General features: G+C 34.9%; 1 protein-coding gene across 2 annotated transcripts in view; it reads left to right on the top strand.

Annotated features, from left to right (window-relative positions):
* The window catches only part of GOSR1 (golgi SNAP receptor complex member 1), a 47,242-nt gene that overhangs the window by 14,961 nt on the left and 10,960 nt on the right, over positions 1-21,321 (top strand). For both annotated transcript variants that reach the window (XM_047080677.1, XM_047080676.1), the window contains exons 6-7: positions 205-279; positions 19,591-19,620. In XM_047080677.1, coding sequence (XP_046936633.1) covers positions 205-279; positions 19,591-19,620 — 105 coding nt within the window. The remainder of the gene's footprint in view (positions 1-204; positions 280-19,590; positions 19,621-21,321) is intronic.

The raw sequence follows: 21,321 nt of genomic DNA, 5'->3' as shown, positions 1-21,321 counted from the left end.
GAACCTGCTTCAGATTCTGTGTCTCCCTCTCTCTCTGCTCCTCCCCTGCTTGTGCTCTATCTCTCTCTGTCTCTCAAAAATAAATAAATGTTAAAAAAAAAAGAATGTTGGATGATTTTGGTGAAAATAATAAACATCCCTAAATTAAAGAGGCAATAATATTTATCTATTTATCATAAATGCCATTTCTCTATTTTGTTCTAGGTCATATAAAAGTGGGTCTGGAGTGAACAACAGAAGAACTGAACTGTTTTTGAAAGAACATGACCACCTTCGAAAGTAGGTATTATTGTACACATACATATCATGTAGTTTCCCATACTTACTAATTCCTTTATTGACATAATAAACATTTTGTAGTGTTTTTTATAGCAAGCGCTTTATCAGTGCTAATTCATTTAATTCTCCTAACAACCCACTTTGGTAGAAATGGAATTGTAACTGTTCCAGCTATAATTAGGAAAGATATTATGCTATTGAATATCAAAAATCTGCATTTACATCACTTGTTATTTGTAATACATCTTTTGTCACCTTAATGTTTCTTTTCTTTAGCAAGTCTATTCCTCTAATACATTTGTACAGTACTATACATTATTAGTAATAATAATGATGCTAAAAATGAATTATGTTTGAGTGGTCTGTTACCACTTATTTAGGCCAAGAAGCTTTATAAAGACTAATAGGCCAGGGTGCCTGGTTGGCTCAGTTGGTTAATTGTCTGACTTCAGCTCAGGTCATGATCTCTCGGTTCATGAGTTCGAGCCCCACATCAGGCTCTGTGCCGACAGATCAGAACCTGGAGCCTGCTTCAGATCTGTGTCTCCCTCTGTCTCTGACCTTCTCCTGCTCACGCTCGGTCTCTCTCAAAAATAAACATGAAAAAAAATTAAAAATAAATAAAGAGTAATAGGCCATACACCAAATCTTTAAAAATCCATCAAAAAGAGATTATCATATTATCTAAGAATTCAGAAGAAAATGCCTAGAAACTTGAATGAACTGTATATATATTTTAACGCAAGTCACCATATTCTATCCCTTTTTCATCTATGTTTTTCTCTGCAAGCTACTGGTTTCTTTAATATTTTCTCTGTATTTTGTTGTAGAACTTAAGGATCAGAAAGTTACTTATCTCTGTGAGGTCAGCCTCAAAGCACTTGAGCAGTTAGTATCTATGATAGTTAAACATTACAAATTATGTTGATATTTGCTGCTGAATATCATAAACTAGTCATGTCTATATGAGCTTAATGTACTATTCAATTTATTTTTCTTTGAAGATCACCACTAAATATAAGCTGTTGAAATCAGAACTTAGAAAAATCAAGACCTTTTTAGAAGCCTGAGTTCTTCTAGTGTTGGATATAGTTATTAGTGTTCCTTCTTAGTCTGTTGAATATTATTGATTGGCACAAGAGGGCAGTCTTTCCTAGAGTATGTTTAGTTTATAGTTACTCGTAGCTTTGGTTATTCTTTTTGTATTTGATAAAAACCACCAGAATAAAGAACTTTGCATTACATCCAAAGCGATGTTAACATATTCTTTAGTTATAGAGTAAATTTAAGGGATAAGATACTTAATACTTAAGTATCTTATACAAAATAAAGGTTAGATTGCATCAATGTTTCTGTATTGTCTCAAAAAGATGTTTAAGTTAGAAATGCAATAGTTGAATTACTTTAGGAATGATATGTTTGTTGCTAAAGAGTATACCAGAGTAATTACATAAATTAATATCCTTTGTTTCATACTTTCAAGACACACTGTTTATTATAAATTTTATATGAAAATTTGCAGTTTTGCATTTGTGTTAATAATCAAAGAAAGCCTTTCAGGAGTTTTGTATTGTCCATTTTACAGAAAAAATACAACAGTTCAGGGGCACATAACTAATTTGTTTATGGTTATAAAAGTGATGAGAAGACTGAAAATCAAAATGTGTTTTCCATTTTTCTCAGTTTTATATATGCTATACTTTATATATATATATTCCTTTCAATATTCTTGTGAAAAAGTTTGTGTGTGTTCATTCTATATAGAGAGAAACTGAGGCAGGATGAATTAAATGGAATATGAGCTTCTGATGAATCAGGGAAGTTGTTGAGACTGAAAACAAGAGCTCAGTCATTGCTCTCAATGTTGGATCACAGAGCTTCCAAATACATTTTGGAAAAATCAATCTTTTGTGTGTAAATTACGAATATTTGGTAGGTAATAAAATAACGTAAAATCATGGATGATACATGTACAAATAATACAGAAAACTCTGTTTTTTCAGTGTCCTCTCTATTTCATTGGCTAAGTGGTTTGAGTCACAATTGGCAAGATCTTTTCAGAACTTTTTTTCCATACAAAAGCTATAAGTGCTCTTTGTAATAAAGTCCTTGTTGTAGAAACTATGAATAACACAAAAAAAACCATTCAAATCACTGGTTAGTACAGATTCTCTAACCATTTTTTACTCATCAGTATATTGTGAGCCTTTTTGCATGTTATTTGATCATTTTTTTATTGTTTTTGCATATATTTTGTAATACAGATAAACCAAAATTTAACCATTTCCTTAAAGTTGGCCTTTTGGATTATTTCTAGTTTTTATTATTGCACATATTGAAGTCTTTACAAATATCCATAATTACTTCCTTATGATAAATTCCTAGAACTGGAATATATTCATTTGTAAAGCTTTTGGCATATTACTGTCAAATTTTCCTCTGAAGGTTTTCTGGTTTAGAGAGCTATTAGTAGTATATATGTAAACATTTCCCAGTGCACTCAGTAACACTGAAACTTTGATTTTTTTTTTAAATTTATGGCAAGATAGGCAAAATTTTTCAGGTAATAGATTTTTTTTTTTAATATGAGGAATACATTTTCATTAGAGAAAACAAGTTAAATGGCCAAGCAAAAGAAGCATAAAGAAGTAGCAGTTAAATTAACCTAAAAGTGATTATAGGGGCATCTGGGTGGCTCAGTCTGTTGAGCTTCCAACTTCAGCTCAGGTCATGATCTCGCAGTTCCTGAGTTTGAGCCCTGCATCGGGCTTGCTGCTGTCAGCACAGAGTCAGCTTGGGATCATCTGTCCCCCTCTCTTTCTGCCCCTCCCCCCACTCATATTTTCTCTCTCTTTCTCTCTCTCTCTCTCTTTCAAAAATAAACATTAAAAAATTTTTAAGTGATTATAGAAACCTATAGTGGTTATAGATTATATAGTTCATCAGTATCATTTGTAATTAATAGGCCAGATTTACTGGTAGGGTAATTTTTATGTTGATCTTTCATGAATAAAGGCATTAATACCCAGTAACTCAGGTAACTAGTTTGATTTTGTGCAGTAGCATTGGACTTTTTATGGCTAAAAACATATGTAGATTTTTATTTGATTCTTCATAACATTTGTATGTTAATGTAAATTTCTGCAGCTTATTTCAAAAATGTGTATTTTTCCCTTGAGAAAGATTTTTATAAATGAATGCAAACTTTAAAAAATCCTAACTTTGTAATTATTTTTATCAGTTCCCATTAACACTTTTTGTCTAAACATAAGTGTTGTTAGCTTGTAACAGTTTATCTCATGAAAGATCATAATTTCTCTTCCTGTGGATAAGGTAGCTTTCATTTCTTACTTGTCTCTGAAATCTGAGTCTGTTTCAGTGTATCAGTCAGAATAAAATGCTGATTTTGCGTTAGTGTCAAGTTTATAGCTATTTGTTTTTCCCTGGGCTATAATGTAGATGCATTCCTGTGAGTTCTTTACTTGCTATTTAGATTAATTTCTCTTCCTTTAATCTGTTCTCTTTCATTGCTCTCTTATATTTTCCTTTTTGAAAAAATATCTGAATTAGTTTTGTATTTTAAAGTTCTTTTTTTCCCTTAAAGGAGTTTTACCTTTATGACCTATCTCTCTCCATATTTACTTTATGTATATTTTTTAATGTTTATTTACTTTTGTGAGAGAGAGAAACAGAGCATGAGCAGAGGAGGGGCAGAGAGAGAGGGAGCCACAGAATCTGAAGCAGGTTCCAGGCTCTGAGCTGTCAGCACTGAGCCTGACATGGAACTTGAACTCACAAGCCATGAGATCATGACCTGAGCCACAATCAAGAGTCAGATACTTAACCAACTGAACCAAGAACTTTTTTTGTTGTTTCTTTCATAGCATTTATGAAAATATGTAATGATCTGTTTGGTTTTTGGTATTGTGATGATGATGATGATGATGATGATGATGATGTGACTCTCCTTGAAAGTAAGCTTCATAAGAGTAAGGACTTGGTTAGTCTAGTTCTTGGCAGTGTTGTGCCCCTAGTTTGTTATATCATAGACACTTAATATTTATTTCTTATATAAATAAATGGATGTAAACAGAAGGTATTAATTTTGGTTTCATATACATGTATATGTAGGACACCTGTTTCCCAATATAGGAAACGTTTCATTCATTTACTTACTCCCCAAATATTTATTGAATACATACTGTGTATAAGATACTGGTCCAGATGCTACATATACATATAAAATCTGATTTTGAGAACTAAAGGGGCTATTATTAATGTGATGAATTATTAAAAATCAAATTCTTATATGGTATATATTAACAGTCTTTGGCAACATCTCTCTTATTTACAGATAAGAAACAAGATTCAGAAAGGACATAGGCCAGGGTTTCATAACTATTTAATAATATACTAAACCCACATTTCCCAAACTATTTCCATATTTGTCCCACATCATATTGCTTTCCCTGTGACTTTCTTCTTTAAAATTTTATTTTTCTTGTATTAGGGGGCCAGCATGCATAATGCTATTAAGAGTTGAAAGATCAGTTGCTTTTCACTTCTCTGAAAAGCAAGTGACCTGGTCTCTCTGTATCTGTTTTTGTTTGTTTGTTTGTTTGTTTGTTTGTTTGTTTGTTTGCTTTTGGGGTTTTTAGTTTTTTGTAATGGGATTGTAGCTGTCCCTTTATGTTATGTAATTTTCAGGAAGAATAGCTTAAGAGTTAAGGCATTATAAAATACCTTAAAAAATCTAAAGAATTTGTTTCACATAACTTTTCAAATATAGGACTTGTTTAAAGCAAGTTACACTTAAATAAACAGGATCAGTTATAGTATTGAGAATTTGTTGTTTTGTTTTCATTCCATTGACATGATTGTTACTGAGGTGGCATACATATTTGTATACTTAGGTGTAAATATATCCATGAATGAGTAAAGAATTATTATATTCTCAGAGGCTTACATTTCTCTGCTAACAATTTTTCTTATGACCTTTCTTAGCCTATGTTTAGACTATTGAATTTTGAATCTTTTAAACTCACCAGTCTTGTCATTCAGGTGATCCAAAGTTGTGGTGATGAAAATATTTTCCATAAGCATTTTAAAAACAATGAAAACAGTTTCACTTTTTGTTTGTTTCGTGATTTTCAGCAGATTTCTCTGAGGTCCCACAGCTAGTAGTAAAAGCTGAGATTCAAACCCAGGTATTCTGATTGTGTTGCTTCTACAATATTGCACTGCTTCTAAACTGATTCTTATGGTATCTGTATCACAGAGTTGCTAAGATAACTCACGTAAAAAGGCTTTGCAAACTGTGAGGCTTTTCTATACAAAGCAGAAAATAATGAGAGTTAAAGCACCTGGCTCAGTCACTTGAGCATCCGACCCTTGGTTATGGCTCAGGTCATGATCCCAGGGTCACGGGATTGAGCCCCACAGTACTCAATCTGTGCTGAGCGTGGAGCCTGCTTGAGAGTCTCTGTCTTTCTCCTTCTGCCCCTCTCCTCCACTTGCACGCGCTGTCTCTCAAATGAAAAGAAAAAAGAAAAAAAGAACATAATGAGGGTTTTAGGAGTAAGAAAAGCAAATACTAAAAGAGAAAACCTTTTATATGCACTGATAGTTTTCAGGTTTTAAATATAATTTGAAATGCTTGTGATGCTAGGATAATCTTTGTGAAATTAAATCCTAACTGTATTAATGGACCGTGACCATATTTGAAAAGTTTGGGATATACGATCACCATAATTTAGTGACCTTCACAAGGAGTGGCTTTATCTCAAAAGTTTTTGGTGTAATCGTATGTACATTTATTGTTTAATAAAAAGCATAAGACTCCAATTAAATAATGGTCCGATTATAACATCTGTGAATGGGATATAGACTCCTGGCATTCAGGATTTGACATTAGCTTTCTCAACTATATATGAAACCTAAAGGTTCATGATGTATAGTTTTGTTGAGATACAAACTTGAATGTTATGAGCTAATGAGCAGGTGTTGAGGAAGTCACTTGGCTAACAAGTATGTATAACCTACATTTACACTTCAGTCTCACTTCTGTGTTCATATTTCTGCTTATTGTTATTTACTTGGTAACTACTATGAAATGATTTATACATGTACATGCATATACTTTTGTTTCTTTGTGAAACATCACTCCAAGGAGAAAATGCCTTTATAAAGGTAATGCTAGTGAAGTGATGCTACAAAAGTGGTGCTCATAAGTAGAAAAATGGGAAGCTTATGGAATAATAGTAGCCATAAATATGGGAATATGCAAAGATCTTGAGATATATCCCTTACCTATATTAGGGGTATTTTGTATAATAGTGAGTTGAATTTTTAATGTATGAGGACTGCTAGCATTGGATTATTTCACTATGTATCTATCATTTTATTTGTGGGATATTTTTAAATTACATGCCAAAGCTCCATTTGTCTCAGGTGGTGCAGTTGTCTGCCATGTTGAAATAGGTGACAAAGCAAATTAATAGAACCCCTGAATAATACTTTTCTTATTTTTATATTCATGTGGTAATGTACAATTTTACAAAGCAAAATGACCTAGTTAGGAGCTTTTATAGAGAACTCATTTTTCTTTACTTGGAGCTGTATTGAAATCAAATCCAGGGGTGCCTGGGTGGCTCAGTCAGTTGAGCATCTGACTTTGGCTCAGGTCAGACTCACAGTTCGTGAGTTTGAGTCCCGTGTCAGACTCTACTGACAGCTCAGAGCCTGGAGCCTGCTTCAGGTTTTGCGTCTCCCTCTCTCTGCCCCTCCCCTGCTTGTGCATGCTCACTCGCTCTCTCTCACAAAAATAAATATTAAAAATAAAAATTCATCTTCAGTTGGTACATTGCTTTGTTAAACAGTAAAATTTGAGTTGGAGATGCTCTGCTGTAGTGAGGAATTTTCTCTCCCCAAATGCATGTTTGCATAATGTGACACATCCTTGGCCTGCTCACCCCCCACCGTGGAATTTATATGGATTAACTGTGAACTGATTGATACTTTATTAATCTAACAAGTTTCTGTTATTCATTTATCAAGCATTTAATGAGTGTCTCCTGTGTGCAAGGTCCTATACTAGACTCTAGGGAACCAAAGATGAATCAGACTCAGTCTCTACTCCTTGGGAATTCATTCTGGTTGGAGAAATAATAAACATAATTGTGCTATCTTGTGAAATGTTACATTTTTAAAGTATTAAATGAGGGGCGCATGGGTGGCTCAGTCGGTTAAGCGGCCGACTTCGGCTCAGGTCATGATCTCACAGTCCGTGAGTTCGAGCCGCGTCGGGCTCTGTGCTGACAGCTCAGAGCCTGGAGCCTGTTTCGGATTCTGTGTCTCCCTCTCTCTCTGCCCCTCCCCTGTTCATGCTCTGTCTCTCTCTGTCTCAAAAATAAATAAACGTTTAAAAAAAATTAAAAGTATTAAATGAGATGACATATATGAAAAAAACTGGAAGCTTTACAAATTTGAGATATTTTTCCTCCAGTGCATAATACAATGTCTGGTATATCTTAAATGCTTGTATATTCTTGAATGAATTGATAAGAACAAAAGACCTATGAAAGCATAATATTATGGTATAAAGAAGAATTAGTTCTGCCTGGATATATAGATGAAATGGGAAAGGCTTCTCAGACGATTTGACTTCTGAGCTGGACTTTAAAACATAAGCGATTTATGTTGAGAATCAGGGAAAGGGATTCCAGGCCAAGAGAGACACTATGAGACATGAAAGTGCCTTGATCTGTATCAACCACGTATCTATAGGCTTATATAGTTTACAAGATACTTATATTTACATTATCCCTTTGAGCCTTATGACAACTTCATGTAGTGAATTCATAGACCCAAGGTGCTTAAAGCCTTGACTAGAACCCAGGGCCTGGGGTGTAAGAGAGAGCAATTAGCCATTTTCTTCTTCTTTTTTTTTAATGTTTATTTTTATTTTTGAGAGAGGGGCTGGAGGGATGGCAGAGAGAGGGAGGGCAGAGACAGGATCCAAAGCAGGCCTTACAGCAGAGAGCCCAGTGCAGGGCTCTAACTCAGGAACCAAGAGATCGTGATCTGAGCTGAAGTCGAATGTTTAACCGAGTGAGCCACCCAGGTGCCCCTAGCCATTTTCTTCTGTATAGTTTCATAAGTGTCATGATTGCTAGTATTATTGAATTTCTGTGGTTACATTTATGGAACTGTTTTCTGAGTTATAAGTATGTGAGAGAAACATACATAAAATGAAAAGTATAGTTCCATTCTTATGTAAGCAGATTAGCTTATATTGATAAATGGAGGGTTTTTTTAGAGGCTTCAGAAACATTGGGAAATGCTTTATTTTATTTTTTTTGGGAAAATGTTTCTTTAATTCATAGATTTGTGATTTGGGTAGTTTTTTTTGGGATTTTCAGTCTTCTTAAACCATTTATCTAAAGAACAGACTATGGAAACTACCATCCCCACATTCTTTCTTAAGCTTTCTGTTTCTGCTATGGTTGAACACATTTGTTGACATTAAAAAAGTATTTTTTGAACCAAAATGTTTGATTAAAATACTTTGAGAAGGGAAAAAGAAACAAAAACTTCTTCTCCATTTATATTTGATTTTCTGTTGTATATATATTGTATGTTGGATGTAATCAAGACAGTGTGGTATTGGTGAAAGAATAAATACACCAATGGAATAGAATAGAGAGTTCAAAAATTGATGCACACAAATATAATCAACTGATTTTTTTTTTAATTTTTTTTTCAACGTTTATTTATTGTATTTTTTTTATTTTTTTTTATTTTTGGGACAGAGAGAGACAGAGCATGAACGGGGGAGGGGCAGAGAGAGAGGGAGACACAGAATCAGAAACAGGCTCCAGGCTCTGAGCCGTCAGCCCAGAGCCCGACGCGGGGCTCGAACTCACGGACCGCGAGATCGTGACCTGGCTGAAGTCGGACGCTTAACCGACTGCGCCACCCAGGCGCCCCTATAATCAACTGATTTTTGATAGAGGAACAAAAATAATTCAGTGGACAAAAGAGTTTTTCAACAAAACATGCTAGAGCAATTGGATATCCTACATGCAAACACACACACACACGAATATAAACACTGTCTTTTTCCCAGAAATAATTCAAAACAGATCATAGTCCTAAACGTAAAATACAGAACTATAAAACTTCTAGAAGGTTTATAATGTAGAAAAAAATCTAGATGATATTGGGTTTGGCAGTGAGTTTTTAGATGCAACACTAAAACACCATATATGGGGGCACCTGGGTGGCTCAGTTGGTTGAACAGCCAACTTTGGCTCAGGTCATGATCTCACCATTCGTGAGTTGGAGCCCCACATAGGACTCTGCTGTCAGCTAAGAGCCTGCTGCAGATTCTTTCACCCTCTGTCTCTGCCCCTCCCCTGTGTGCGCATGCTCTCTCTCAAAAAAAAAAAAAAAAAAAAAAACCATTAAAAATAATACTAAAAATAAAAACGCCATCTATGAAAGAAAAAACTGATAAGATGGATTTCATTGAAATTAAACACTTCTGCTTTGCCCTGCCAAAGATACTGTCAAGAAAATGAAAAGACAAGACGCAGACTGAAAAAAAAATATTTGCACAACACATATTTGATGAACAACTGTTACCTAAAATATTCAAAGGACTCTTAAAACTCAACAATTAAAAAGTAAGCAAAAGATCTAACAGACACTTCATCTGAGAAGATAAGCAGATGGCAGATAAGCATATGAAAAAATGTTCAACATGATGTCATTAGGGAATAGCAAATTACAACAACGAGATACCACCATACACCTATGAAAATGGCTAAAATCCAAAACACTGACAGCACCAAATGTTGGCAAGAATGTGGAACAGAGGGAACTCTCATTGCTGGTGGGAATACAATATAGCCACTTTGGCAGCTTCCTTAAAACACTAAATATAGTCTTAGCATATGATCCAGAAATCATGCTCCTAGGTATTTTACCTAAATGAATTGAAAACTTATGTTCAAACAAAAACCTGCACACAAATGTTTATTAGCACTTTTATGCATAATTGCCAGAACTTGGATGCAACCAAGATGACCTTCAGTAAATGAAGAGATAAACTGTAGTATATCTGTACAATGGAATATTATTCAGTGATACAGAAAGTAAACTTGCAAGTCCCTGAAGACATGGAGGAGCCTTAAATGCACGAAAGAAGGCAGTCTGAAAAGGCTACACACTGTATAATTCCAACTATGTGACAAAAAGCAAAACTGTAGATGGTAGAGGGGCCCCTGGATGGCTCAGTTGGTTAAGCATCCAACTCTTGATTTCGGCTCAGGTCATGCATGATTTCATGGTTCATGGGATCCAGCCCTGTGTTGGACTCTGTACTGACAGCACGGAGCTTTTTTGGGATACTCCCTCTCTCCCTCTTTTTCTTCCCCTTCCCCCCCACCAAAATAAATAAGCATTAAAAGAGAATTGTAGACAGCAGAAAGTTCAGCTGTTACCAGGGGTTCAGAGTGAGAAGATAGAGTAGGTGGAGCACACAGGAGGACAGTGAAACTGCTCTACATAACACTGTAAGATGGATACATGACATTATGCATTTGTTAAAACCTGTAGTACTATACAGCACAAAGAGTGAACCCTAATATAAACTATGGGTTTTATTTAACTATCAGTATTGTCTCATCAATTGTAATAAAGATACCACACTAAAAGATATTAATAATAGGTGGGGGATGATGCATAGAGGCACTTGTACTCCAATGTTTATAGCAGCACTCTCAACAATAGCCAAATTGTGGAAAGAGCCTAAATGTCCATCAACTGATGAATGGATAAAGAAATTGTGGTTTATATACACAATGGAGTACTACGTGGCAAGGAGAAAGAATGAAATATGGCCCTTTGTAGCAACGTGGATGGAACTGGAGAGTGTGATGCTAAGTGAAATAAGCCATACAGAGAAAGACAGATACCATGTTTTCACTCTTCTGTGGATCCTGAGAAACTTAACAGGAACCCATGGGGGAGGGGAAGAAAAAAAAAAGGTTAGAGTGGGAGAGAGCCAAAGCATAAGAGACTCTTAAAAACTGAGAACAAACTGAGGGTTGATGGGGGGTGGGAGGGAGGGGAGGGTAGGTGATGGGTATTGAAGAGGGCATCTTTTGGGATTAGCACTGGGTGTTGTATGGAAACCAATCTGACAATAAATTTCATATATTAAAAAAATAATAATAGGTGGGGGAAAATGGGTATATGGGAACTCTGTACTTTCTACTGAATACTAAAACTCTTCTAAAAAATAAGTCTACTAATTTTAAAAAATGGAAGAAGTGACTTTCCAGGAACTCACTGCTAATAATTTAGCTTTTACTTTTCTCTTTTTTCTCTCCCTAAATTAGAATTCAGAGTCTGTCAGATGCCTTACTTTTTTTTGTCCTTAGGTAGCTTCATGTAAATATTTTAAAAATTACTGTGCCAAATAAGCCACACACACACACACACACAAAAAAGCAAGTAAAGATATTCTTGGTCAACCCAGATTGGAAAGAAATAAACCACAGTATTCATGGAAGAGGGATTACAAATAATTTCTATTTCCATCTTTGTTTTTCTGTATCTTCCAGATGTTATCTGTAAAATAAACATCTGTTAGCTCTAAAACAGTTTTTTTAATATAAATTTTTTTAATGTTTACTTATTTTTGAGAGAGAGAGAGAGAGGCAGACTGCAAACGGGGTAGGGGCAGAGAGAGAGTGAGACACAGAATCAGAAGTAGGCTCCAGGCTCCGGGCTATCAGCACAGAGCCCAACGCGGGACTCGAACCCATGAACTGTGAGATCATGACCTGAGCTGAAGTCGGACGCTTAACCAACTGAACCACCCAGGCGCCCCTGAAACAGGTTTTTGTATCCTACTGTAGCTTCATTATATTCACTTAACATGTTTTAAGAGATATTTATACAGAAATAAGACCCAGATCTTGAAGGCCTCTCTGGTTAACTATAAGTGAAAGACTACATTACTACAGTATTTGTTGTAAATGGTAGGATTAGTGGGTGACAGCCTCATCGATTGCAGTTTATAAAGGGTTCAGTTTTAAAATTGTATTTATTATGTACTTGCTTATTTTACTTATTTACTTGTTTACTTATTTAATAGAATAAAAGAGGGTTCTAATTAGGTGTTATCTGAGTGATCTTGCCACATTCTTATTTTTGTTGGTTTAAATTGCTTTCAAATAATGTGCTTGAAATCCCATTTTCATTCCTGAAATTGGTACCATTTGCAATATGTATGTTGGAGGAAATGAATTATTTTAAAAAAGAGAATTATTTAAATGTGGCTTTAGTGATTCCTCCATACAATAATTAGTGATGAAATTTGGCTCATTGTTTTCAGCTAGTTCAAATTGGTCTTGAAAGAAACAGAAACTTGTTGCTTAATTACAGACTCAGATGAATGCCTGTGGGCTGTTACGAAGTGCTTGTTGAAGAAGGATAATTCCACTTGATTGTATATGTTATGCCCCAAAGGAAAGCAGTTTTAAATTTGACTTTTACTAGATTATGCCATCTTTATGCAGCCATTCTGTTGTTAAATGGGTATCCACACTATCCAGGATGCTCTTAGTGAATGATGTTTAGTCAGTGGAGGGCTTAGCTAATAAAGGACTTTGAGACTTTGGGCAGTCTGAGAAGAAATTTAAAAATCACTGGGCTTCCTCTGTATGTGCCACTGTATAAATGAAGGATACCATGGGGAGGGAGGACCTCCTTCCTCCATAGAATAGGATATTTGGGATTATAATTTTAGTGTTCTTTATAAGTAAAACCTATTATTAGGTTGGTTTCCTTTTTAGGGAAAGCCGGAAAACTCTTTTATTTGACTGCAGTTCAGATGATGCTGTAAAATTACCATTATATGAAGATAAGTTGTGAATCTCAGAAATATATAATGACATGGGGCGCCTGGGTGGCTCAGTCGGTTAAGCGGCCGACTTCGGCTCAGGTCATGATCTCGCGGTCCGTGAGTTCGAGCCCCGCGTCGGGCTCTGTGCTGACAGCTCAGAGCCTGGAGCCTGTTTCGGATTCTGTGTCTCCCTCTCTCTGCCCCTCCCCCGTTCATGCTCTGTCTCTCTCTGTCTCAAAAATAAATAAACATTAAAAAAAAAAAAAGAAATATAAAATGACCTATCTCAATGAAAATAGTTTAAGAAAACCTATTATTGAAGATCTATTTTTATACAAAAAAAATATGAAGAACAAAGAATGGAGGCATGAGTATTTGCCTTGTAAGATTTTTAATTTGATTTATGTAAGTAGAATGGCCTTACTACATTTATTTTTTTTTAATTTTTTTAAATTTTATTTATTTGTGTGAGAGAGACAGAGTGTGAGTGGGGGAGGGGCAGAGAGAGAGGGAGACAGAATCCGAAGCAGGCTCCAGGCTCTGAGCCGTCAGGACAGAGCCCGACGTGGGGCTCGAACTCACAAACTGCGAGATCATGACCTGAGCCGAAGTCGGACGCTTAACTGACTGAGCCACCCAGGCGCCCCCTTACTTACTACATTTAAAATACAATTTCAGTTGGGCAAAATGTTACTTTTAGAAAGGATATCTTTTAAGGAACACATTTATTACATAAACCAAGGCTTTTATCTGTGTGCTACAAACAACTTCAAAGAATTTTCTTGCTATGTCATGATATAGAAAGTTGTTCCTTAGTGGGCATTTCAACTTCTGCAAGGACATTGTCTTTGAATAGAAAACATAATGACTTTATTTTCCAACCAAAGTCTAATAGTTAGACTAATTTATTAGCTAGTTTACTGAAATTTAGCTCTGACATCTATGGTTGAGAACAGATAGAAAAGAAATGCTAGTGTATTTTCAAATCTTGTAGAAATCAGATAACTAACACTGAAGTATATCTGGCTGATTTTCTCATGATTTGTGTGACGTGCTTAGCTTTGTATTTTTGCATTACTGTCTAGGCAGATTCAGTTGAGTTTAGTTAGAAATGTATTTTCCACACAGTAGTTTCTCTGTTGTTTTTTTAACATTGCTTCACCACTGTATACTATTTAAGGTATGTACCATTATATTTAATCTAACTTAGAATTGGTACATTGGTCAACACTTCAGTTTTTAAATTTTTCACTTTTTATTTTGAGTTAATTGTAGATTCATGTGCATTTCACCCAGAGGTAGCATCTTGTAAAATTATAACACTAAAAATCACAACCAAGATAGTGATAAACTTGTCAGAGCTTATCCATCACCACCAGGTTTCTACATCGCCCTTTTATTTTTTTACTATTTTTTTTTTAAGTTTATTTGTTTTTTGAGAGAGAGAGAGAAAGAGAGCTGGGGAGGGGCAGAGAGAGAGAAAGAGAGAGAGAATCCTAATCAGGCTTCACACTGTCAGCACAGAGCCTGATGCTGGGCTCCAACTCACAAACCTGTGAGATCATGACCTGAACCAAAATCAAGAGTCAGACGTTTAACCGACTGAGTCTCCCAGGTGCCCCCCTATTCTCCCTTTTAAAAGCTATTTCCCTCCTGCCTCTCCCTTCCCCATTAACCCTTGGCAACAACCACTCATCTGTTTTCCATTTCTGTAATTTTGTCATTTCAAGAATGTTGTTTATACCTGGAATCGTATGGTATATAACCATTTCAGATTGACTTTTTCACTCAGGATGATTCTCTGGAGTTTCGAGCAGCTTGTTGCATGTATCACTAGCACCTTTTTTGTTGTTGTTTTGTTTGGTTTTTTGTTTTGTTTTATTGCTGAGTAGTATTCCATACTATGGATGTACCACAATTTGTTTAACCATTCACCCATTGAAAGATTTCTGGGTTGTTTCCAGCTTTTGGCTGTTAACACACAAAAGTTTCTGTGAACATTCACGTACAAGTTTTTGTGTGAACATATTTTTTTTTCCTCTGGGATAAATGCCCAGGAGTGCAATTGCTGGGTCGTATGGTAGTTGCGTGTTTACTTTTTAACTAGTTTTAAAATTATTTTCTAGAGTGGCTACCATTTTACATTCCTGCTAATGTGTGAATGATCTAGTTTCTCCGTATCCTCACCTGTATTTGGTGGTGTCAGTTATTTGCACAATAGTGTGAATGTACTAAATGCGACTAAATTGTACACTTTATAATGGTTAATTTTATGTTACATGATTTCATTTCAGTATTTTAAAAACTCAGTTCTTAGATATCCACCTCAAGTGCTACTTATGAGATCTAAATGAGAAAAAACAATCAGTTGGACATATCTGTGTGGGACTATTTCTGGGCACTTTTCTGTTCCACTGATCTCTGTGTCTGTCCCTCAACCAGTAACACAGTCTTTTTTCCACCCAGTCTTGATTACTGTAGATATGTAATAAGTCTTGAAATTGGGTAAACTGACTTTCATTTATTCTTTTTTCAGAATCGCTTTAGTTATTCTAATTCTTTTGGCTTTCTTATATATTTTGCAGTGATCTTATCTATATCTAGGAATTGTGTTAAATTTGTAAATCACTTTGAGAATTGGCATCTTTACTTTGTTGAGTCTTCTAATCCCTGAATGTGATGTGTCTCTCCATTTATTTAGATCTTCTTTGATTACTTTCATCAGCATTTTGTAATTGTCCTATACAGTCCTATACAGGTTTTGTTAGATTTACATCTATGTTTTTCTTCTTTGAACAGTTATAAATGGCATTGTCTTTTTAGGTTTGGGGTCCACATGTTTTTTCCTAGTACATAGAAATACAGTTGATTTTTGCATGTTTGTAATGCAACTTTGCTGAACTGACTTACTCTAGTTTTTATTTTTTTATTTAAAAAATTTTTAATGTTTATTTTTGAGAGAGAGAGAGAGAGAGAGAGAGAGAGACAGAGTGTGGGTGGGAGAAAGGCAGAGAAAGGGAGACACAAAACCCGAAGCAGACTCCAGGCTCAGAGCTGTCAGCACAGAGCTCAACGCGAGGCTTGCACTCGTGAACTGCGAGATCATGACTTGAGCCGAAGTTGGACACTTGACCGACTGAGCCACCCAGACGCCCCTAGGAGTTTTTATATAGTTTATTTGGGATTTTCTGTGTAGGCAGTCTTGTCATCTGCAAATAAAGATAATTTTATTTCTTCCTTTCCATTGTATGTCTTTTATTTCCTTTTCTTGCTTTATTGCATGCCTAGAACTTCCAGCACTATTTTTGAATAAGAGTGGTGAGAATGGGCTTCCTTGCCCTGTCCCAGGTCTTAGGGAGAAATGTTCAGTCTTTCACTGTTAAGTATAATGCTAGCTATAAGTTTTTGTAGATACTCTATCAAGTTGAGGAAATATCCCTCTATTCTTATTTTTCTGAGAATTTTCCTCATGAATAGGTGTTATATTTTGTCAAATGCTTTTTAGCCTGTTCATATATGGTGAGTTACATTGATTGGTTTTTGAATAATTTTTTAAAGTTTTTGTTTAAATTCCAGTTAGTTAACATACAGTGTAATATTAGTTTCAAGTATTACACTATAGTGATCCAGCACTTCGATACAACACCCAATGCTCCCCATCGCCTATTTAACCTGACCTCCTACCCATCTTCTTCTGGTAACCATCAGTCTGTTTTCTATAGTTAAGAGTCTGTTTCTTGGTTTGCCTCTCTCTTTTTTTCCCCTTTACTCATTTGTTTCATAAATTCCACATATAAGTGAAGTCATTTGGTATTTGTCTTTCTCTAACTGACTTATTTCACTCAACATAATACTCTGTCTAGCGCCATCAGTGTTGTTGCAAATGGCAGGATTTCATTCTTTTTTTACAGATGAGTAGTATTCCATTGTGAGTGTGTGTGTGTGTGTGTGTGTGTATAATATATATATAATAATGTATATATATTATTAAAGAAACTGCCCTTTCCCTGTTGTATATTCTTGGCTCCTTTATCATAAATTAACTATCTATGCATGGGTTTATTTCTGGGCTTTCTTTTCTATTGATCTATGTCTGTTTTTATGGTAGCACCATACTATTTTAATTTCTATAGCTTTGTAATATAGTTTGGAATCAGGGAGCATGGTACTTCCAACTTAGTTCTTCTTTCTCAAGATTGTTTTGGTTATTCAGAGTCCTTTGTGATTCCTTATACATCTTAGGATTGTTTGTTTCATTTCTGTAAAAAAAAAAAAATGCCACTGGAATTTTGATAGGAATTACATTGAATCTACATATTACTTTGGACAGTATGGACATTGTAATAGTATTAATTCTTCCAATCCATGAGCATGGAATATCTTTCCATTTATTTGTGTCTTCTTCAGTGTTTTTTATTAATGTCTTGTCATTTTCAATATATAAGTCACCTCCTTGGTAAAATATATTCCTAGGTACCTTATTCTTTTTTATGCAATTATAAATGGGATTGTTTTCTTAATTTCTCTGATAGTTCATTATTAGTGTATAGAAGCAACCAATTTTTGAGTTATGAGTTTTATATTCTGCAGCTTTCTGAATTCATTCTAAAGTTTTTTGATGGAGTCTTTAGGGTTTTCTATATGTAATATAGATATAGATATATATATTTCTATGTATAATATTCAAATTTGGATACGTTTTATTTCTTTTTCTTGCCCAATTGCTCTGGTTAGGACTTCTAAAACTATTGAATAAAAGTGGCAAGAGTCGGCATCCTTGTTTCTGATCTTAGAGGAAAAGCTTTTAGCTTTTCATCATAAATTATACTAGTTGTGGGCTTGCCATGTACATAACATTTATTATGTTGTGGTACATTTCCTCTGTACATGCTTTGTTGAGAGTTTTTATCATAAATGGATGTTGACTTTTGTCAGATGCTTTTTCTGCATCTGTTGCGATGATTATGTGATTTTCATCCTTCATTTTGTTAGGGTGGTGTATTCCACTGACTGATTGTAAATGTTGAACCATCTTTGCATCCCTGGAATAAATCCCACTTAATCATCATGTATGATCCTTTTATTATTATTATTGTTATTATTATTATTATTTTAAAGTTTATTTACTTATTTTGAGAGAGAGAGAGTGAACAGGGAAGGGACAGGGAAAAAGAGAGAGAGAGAATACCAAACAGGCTCCATATTGTGAGCACAGAGCCCGACACAGTGCTTAGTCTCGCGAACTGTGAGATCATGACCTGAGCCAAAACCAAGAGTTGGATGCTTAACTGACTGAGCCACCCAGGTGCTCCTTTTATGGTATTTTTAAAGCTCATCTTTGTCACCTAGTTCATGCAGTAACTTAGGTTTCCTATTATGAAACCTCAAGTTATTTTGTACAGTGAACCTAGAAATTCTTTTGTATAGAAGCAGTTGGAAGAAAATATGCAAATATTGAGTTGAGAACCTACTGTGCACCTTGCATGTGCTGCGCAGATGCAGATGTTTAGGAGTTAGTTTTCCCACTTTCTGCTGTAAAGCAGCACCTTTATACCAGCTTAAATACCTATAAATTCCTCCCTAAAATAGAGTTGTTTGTTTCCAAGGTCTGATGCATAAAGGCAAACATTGTACAGATCAAAGGTGCATTTAGTATCTTTATTCAGATTCTTGAATTGTAAATTTTGTAAGCTGAAATTTGGTTTCGTTTCCAAAACAAAAAACTATTTCCCCAAAATGGAAGGAACTTTAAGGTGTAAATAATTACTTCTTACAGGCATCAGAACTATATTTCCTTATCCTGCCTCAACAAGCTGGTTGTAATTCTTAAGTTTTGAATAGATGGTGGTGACAAGTTTGAGCTATCTAGATTAAAGAAGTTTCATGTCTTTATGTGGTCATTAAAACTGTTCTGTCTTAGGTGCCTGGGCAGTTCAGTCGGCTAAGCATCTGACTTCGGCTCAGGTCATGATCTCACGGTTTGTGGGTTTGAGCCCCGCATTGGGCTCTGTGCTGACAGGTCAGAGCCTGAAGCCTGCTTTGGATTCTCTGTCTCCCTCTCTCAGTCCCTGCCCCGCTTGCACTCTGTCTGTCTGTCTCTCCCTCTCTCTCAAAAATAAATAAACATTTTTTTTAAAAACCCTGTTCTGTCTTTAGTCATCAAGTATCTCTGTGAAAGAAATAGATTTAAGCTAACAAAAGTAAGATGAAAATTATATATGTGGATAAATTAAATTTATTTCGGGGACCAGAATATACTCCAGATGCTTTCAAAAGTCTGGGTATTCTGTTTGTATAAATGTCTGAAAAATTATTCTCTAAAATGTAGAAAAATTAAGTACAAGTTTTAAAGTGCTTTAATAATTCCAGAATTTTAATTTCCATTTTATTTGCAGCTCAGATCGTCTGATAGAAGAGACAATAAGGTAGGAAAAAAAATTTGTTTTACTCTATTGTTTTTTGTTTGTTTGCAACATAAGTGAACAGATCAGGTTAACCCTGTAACTAGGGATAAAGTTCACTTATCATCCTTAGAGATGGGAATTTCACTAGATTGTGATGAATTTTTACTGTGTCTTTCACTTATAAGAGACATTTGAAGCACAAAATATTTGTTTCAAGAATTAGTGGAATTAAGCTGACTTACCAAGGTTAATTTTTCTGATTAATTCATACTCAGTACTTTCAGCTTCAGTCTTTTTATTTTATTTTATTTTATTTTATTTTATTTTATTTTATTTTATTTTATTTTATTTTATTTTAAGGAAAACCATCTTAGACATGTGATTTGGTGTATATACCATTTATGTAGATTGGGTTTCAGTCACAGCAGCTGTGGAAAATGTGCTGCAGTAATATTTAGTATTATCTGTAATAACACTGAAGTAGTTTATTGCTTAAGGTAAGGGACAATTATGTTGGTTTGAACTACTTAATTCTCTAGGTTTGGTGAATTTTTAGATACTATCTTATGATGGTAAAAAAGTAAATGAACTAGATATGATCTCTACAGTTAGAATTCAGCAATGTCTAAAGCATTTTTTGGGAAAGGTGTGATGAAGTACATGGAAACAACAAAAAACATGTACTCTTACTATAGGCCTTGATATTGTCTCAAATGCTTTACATGCTTTATTTTATTTAATTTCTTTAATGACCCATGAAATAAACACTGTCCAAAACAAAAAAGAAATTAAGGTAAGTAATTTGCTTGTGGTGACATGATTGATAAGTTGTGTTCAGGATTCAAATGCTCAAACCTGAATCTCTGTAATTCTAGGACCAGAGCTCTATCTAAGCTACTACTGTATTTCCCACCTTGTAGAAAGTGTACAAGCTTCGGAGTGTGATTTGGTTTGTGCTACTTATTAGATATCTGTTCTTGGTTAAGTTACTTGGAGTCTTCATTTTCTTCTGTGTTCAGAAACCAGGATTGATGATCATACCTCCCTAAAAAATTGTTGTGAAGATGAAAGATAATGAGTAAAATGCCTAATACAATGTGTGAATGATACTAGGTAATCTGTAAGTGGTAGCTTTGTCAGGGACGCCTGGGTGGCTCAGTCGGTTGAGCATCTGACCCTTGATTTTGGCTCAGGTCATGATCCCAGTACCTTCTGATATTTCAGATTTCAGGAAAATTCCAGTAGTACAAAGAATTCCCATATATGCTTCACCTGGATTCCCCACATGTTAACATTTGCCACATTTGCTTTTTCACTTTTCGTTTTTTGAACTACCTGAAAATAAATTGCAGACATGATGCTTCTCTACCACTAAATATTTCATTGTTCACATTTTAAGTATGCATTTATATTGATACAGGCTCATGGATTCTTATTTTATTTAGTAGATTATAATGTTTCTATCATTATTTAATAAATTATAATCTCTTGTAATAATGTGTAGTTATCATATCTGGGGATTTTGTTTAAATTGCATGCATTGGGTTGTCCATCTGGGCAAAGGTTTCGCAAAATTGCCTAATTGTCAACTGAAATATTTTCCTTGTGACTGCTTCCCTTTCAACAGCACATAAAGTAAGATAGCATTTGCTAAGGACTTTTTACTTAAACTTTGTAATCCTTTTCCTTTTTTCTTCCTTTTTCCCCCTCCTCTTTCTGCCT

The sequence above is a fragment of the Lynx rufus genome, unplaced genomic scaffold, assembly GCF_022079265.1.
Source record: "Lynx rufus isolate CCGP_SWC_20201006 ecotype Redwood Valley unplaced genomic scaffold, mLynRuf1.p SCAF_18, whole genome shotgun sequence".
Classification (NCBI taxonomy): domain Eukaryota; kingdom Metazoa; phylum Chordata; class Mammalia; order Carnivora; family Felidae; genus Lynx; species Lynx rufus.
The sequence above is the reverse complement of the archived record's forward strand: the minus strand, read 5'-3'. Positions and strand labels throughout refer to the sequence as shown.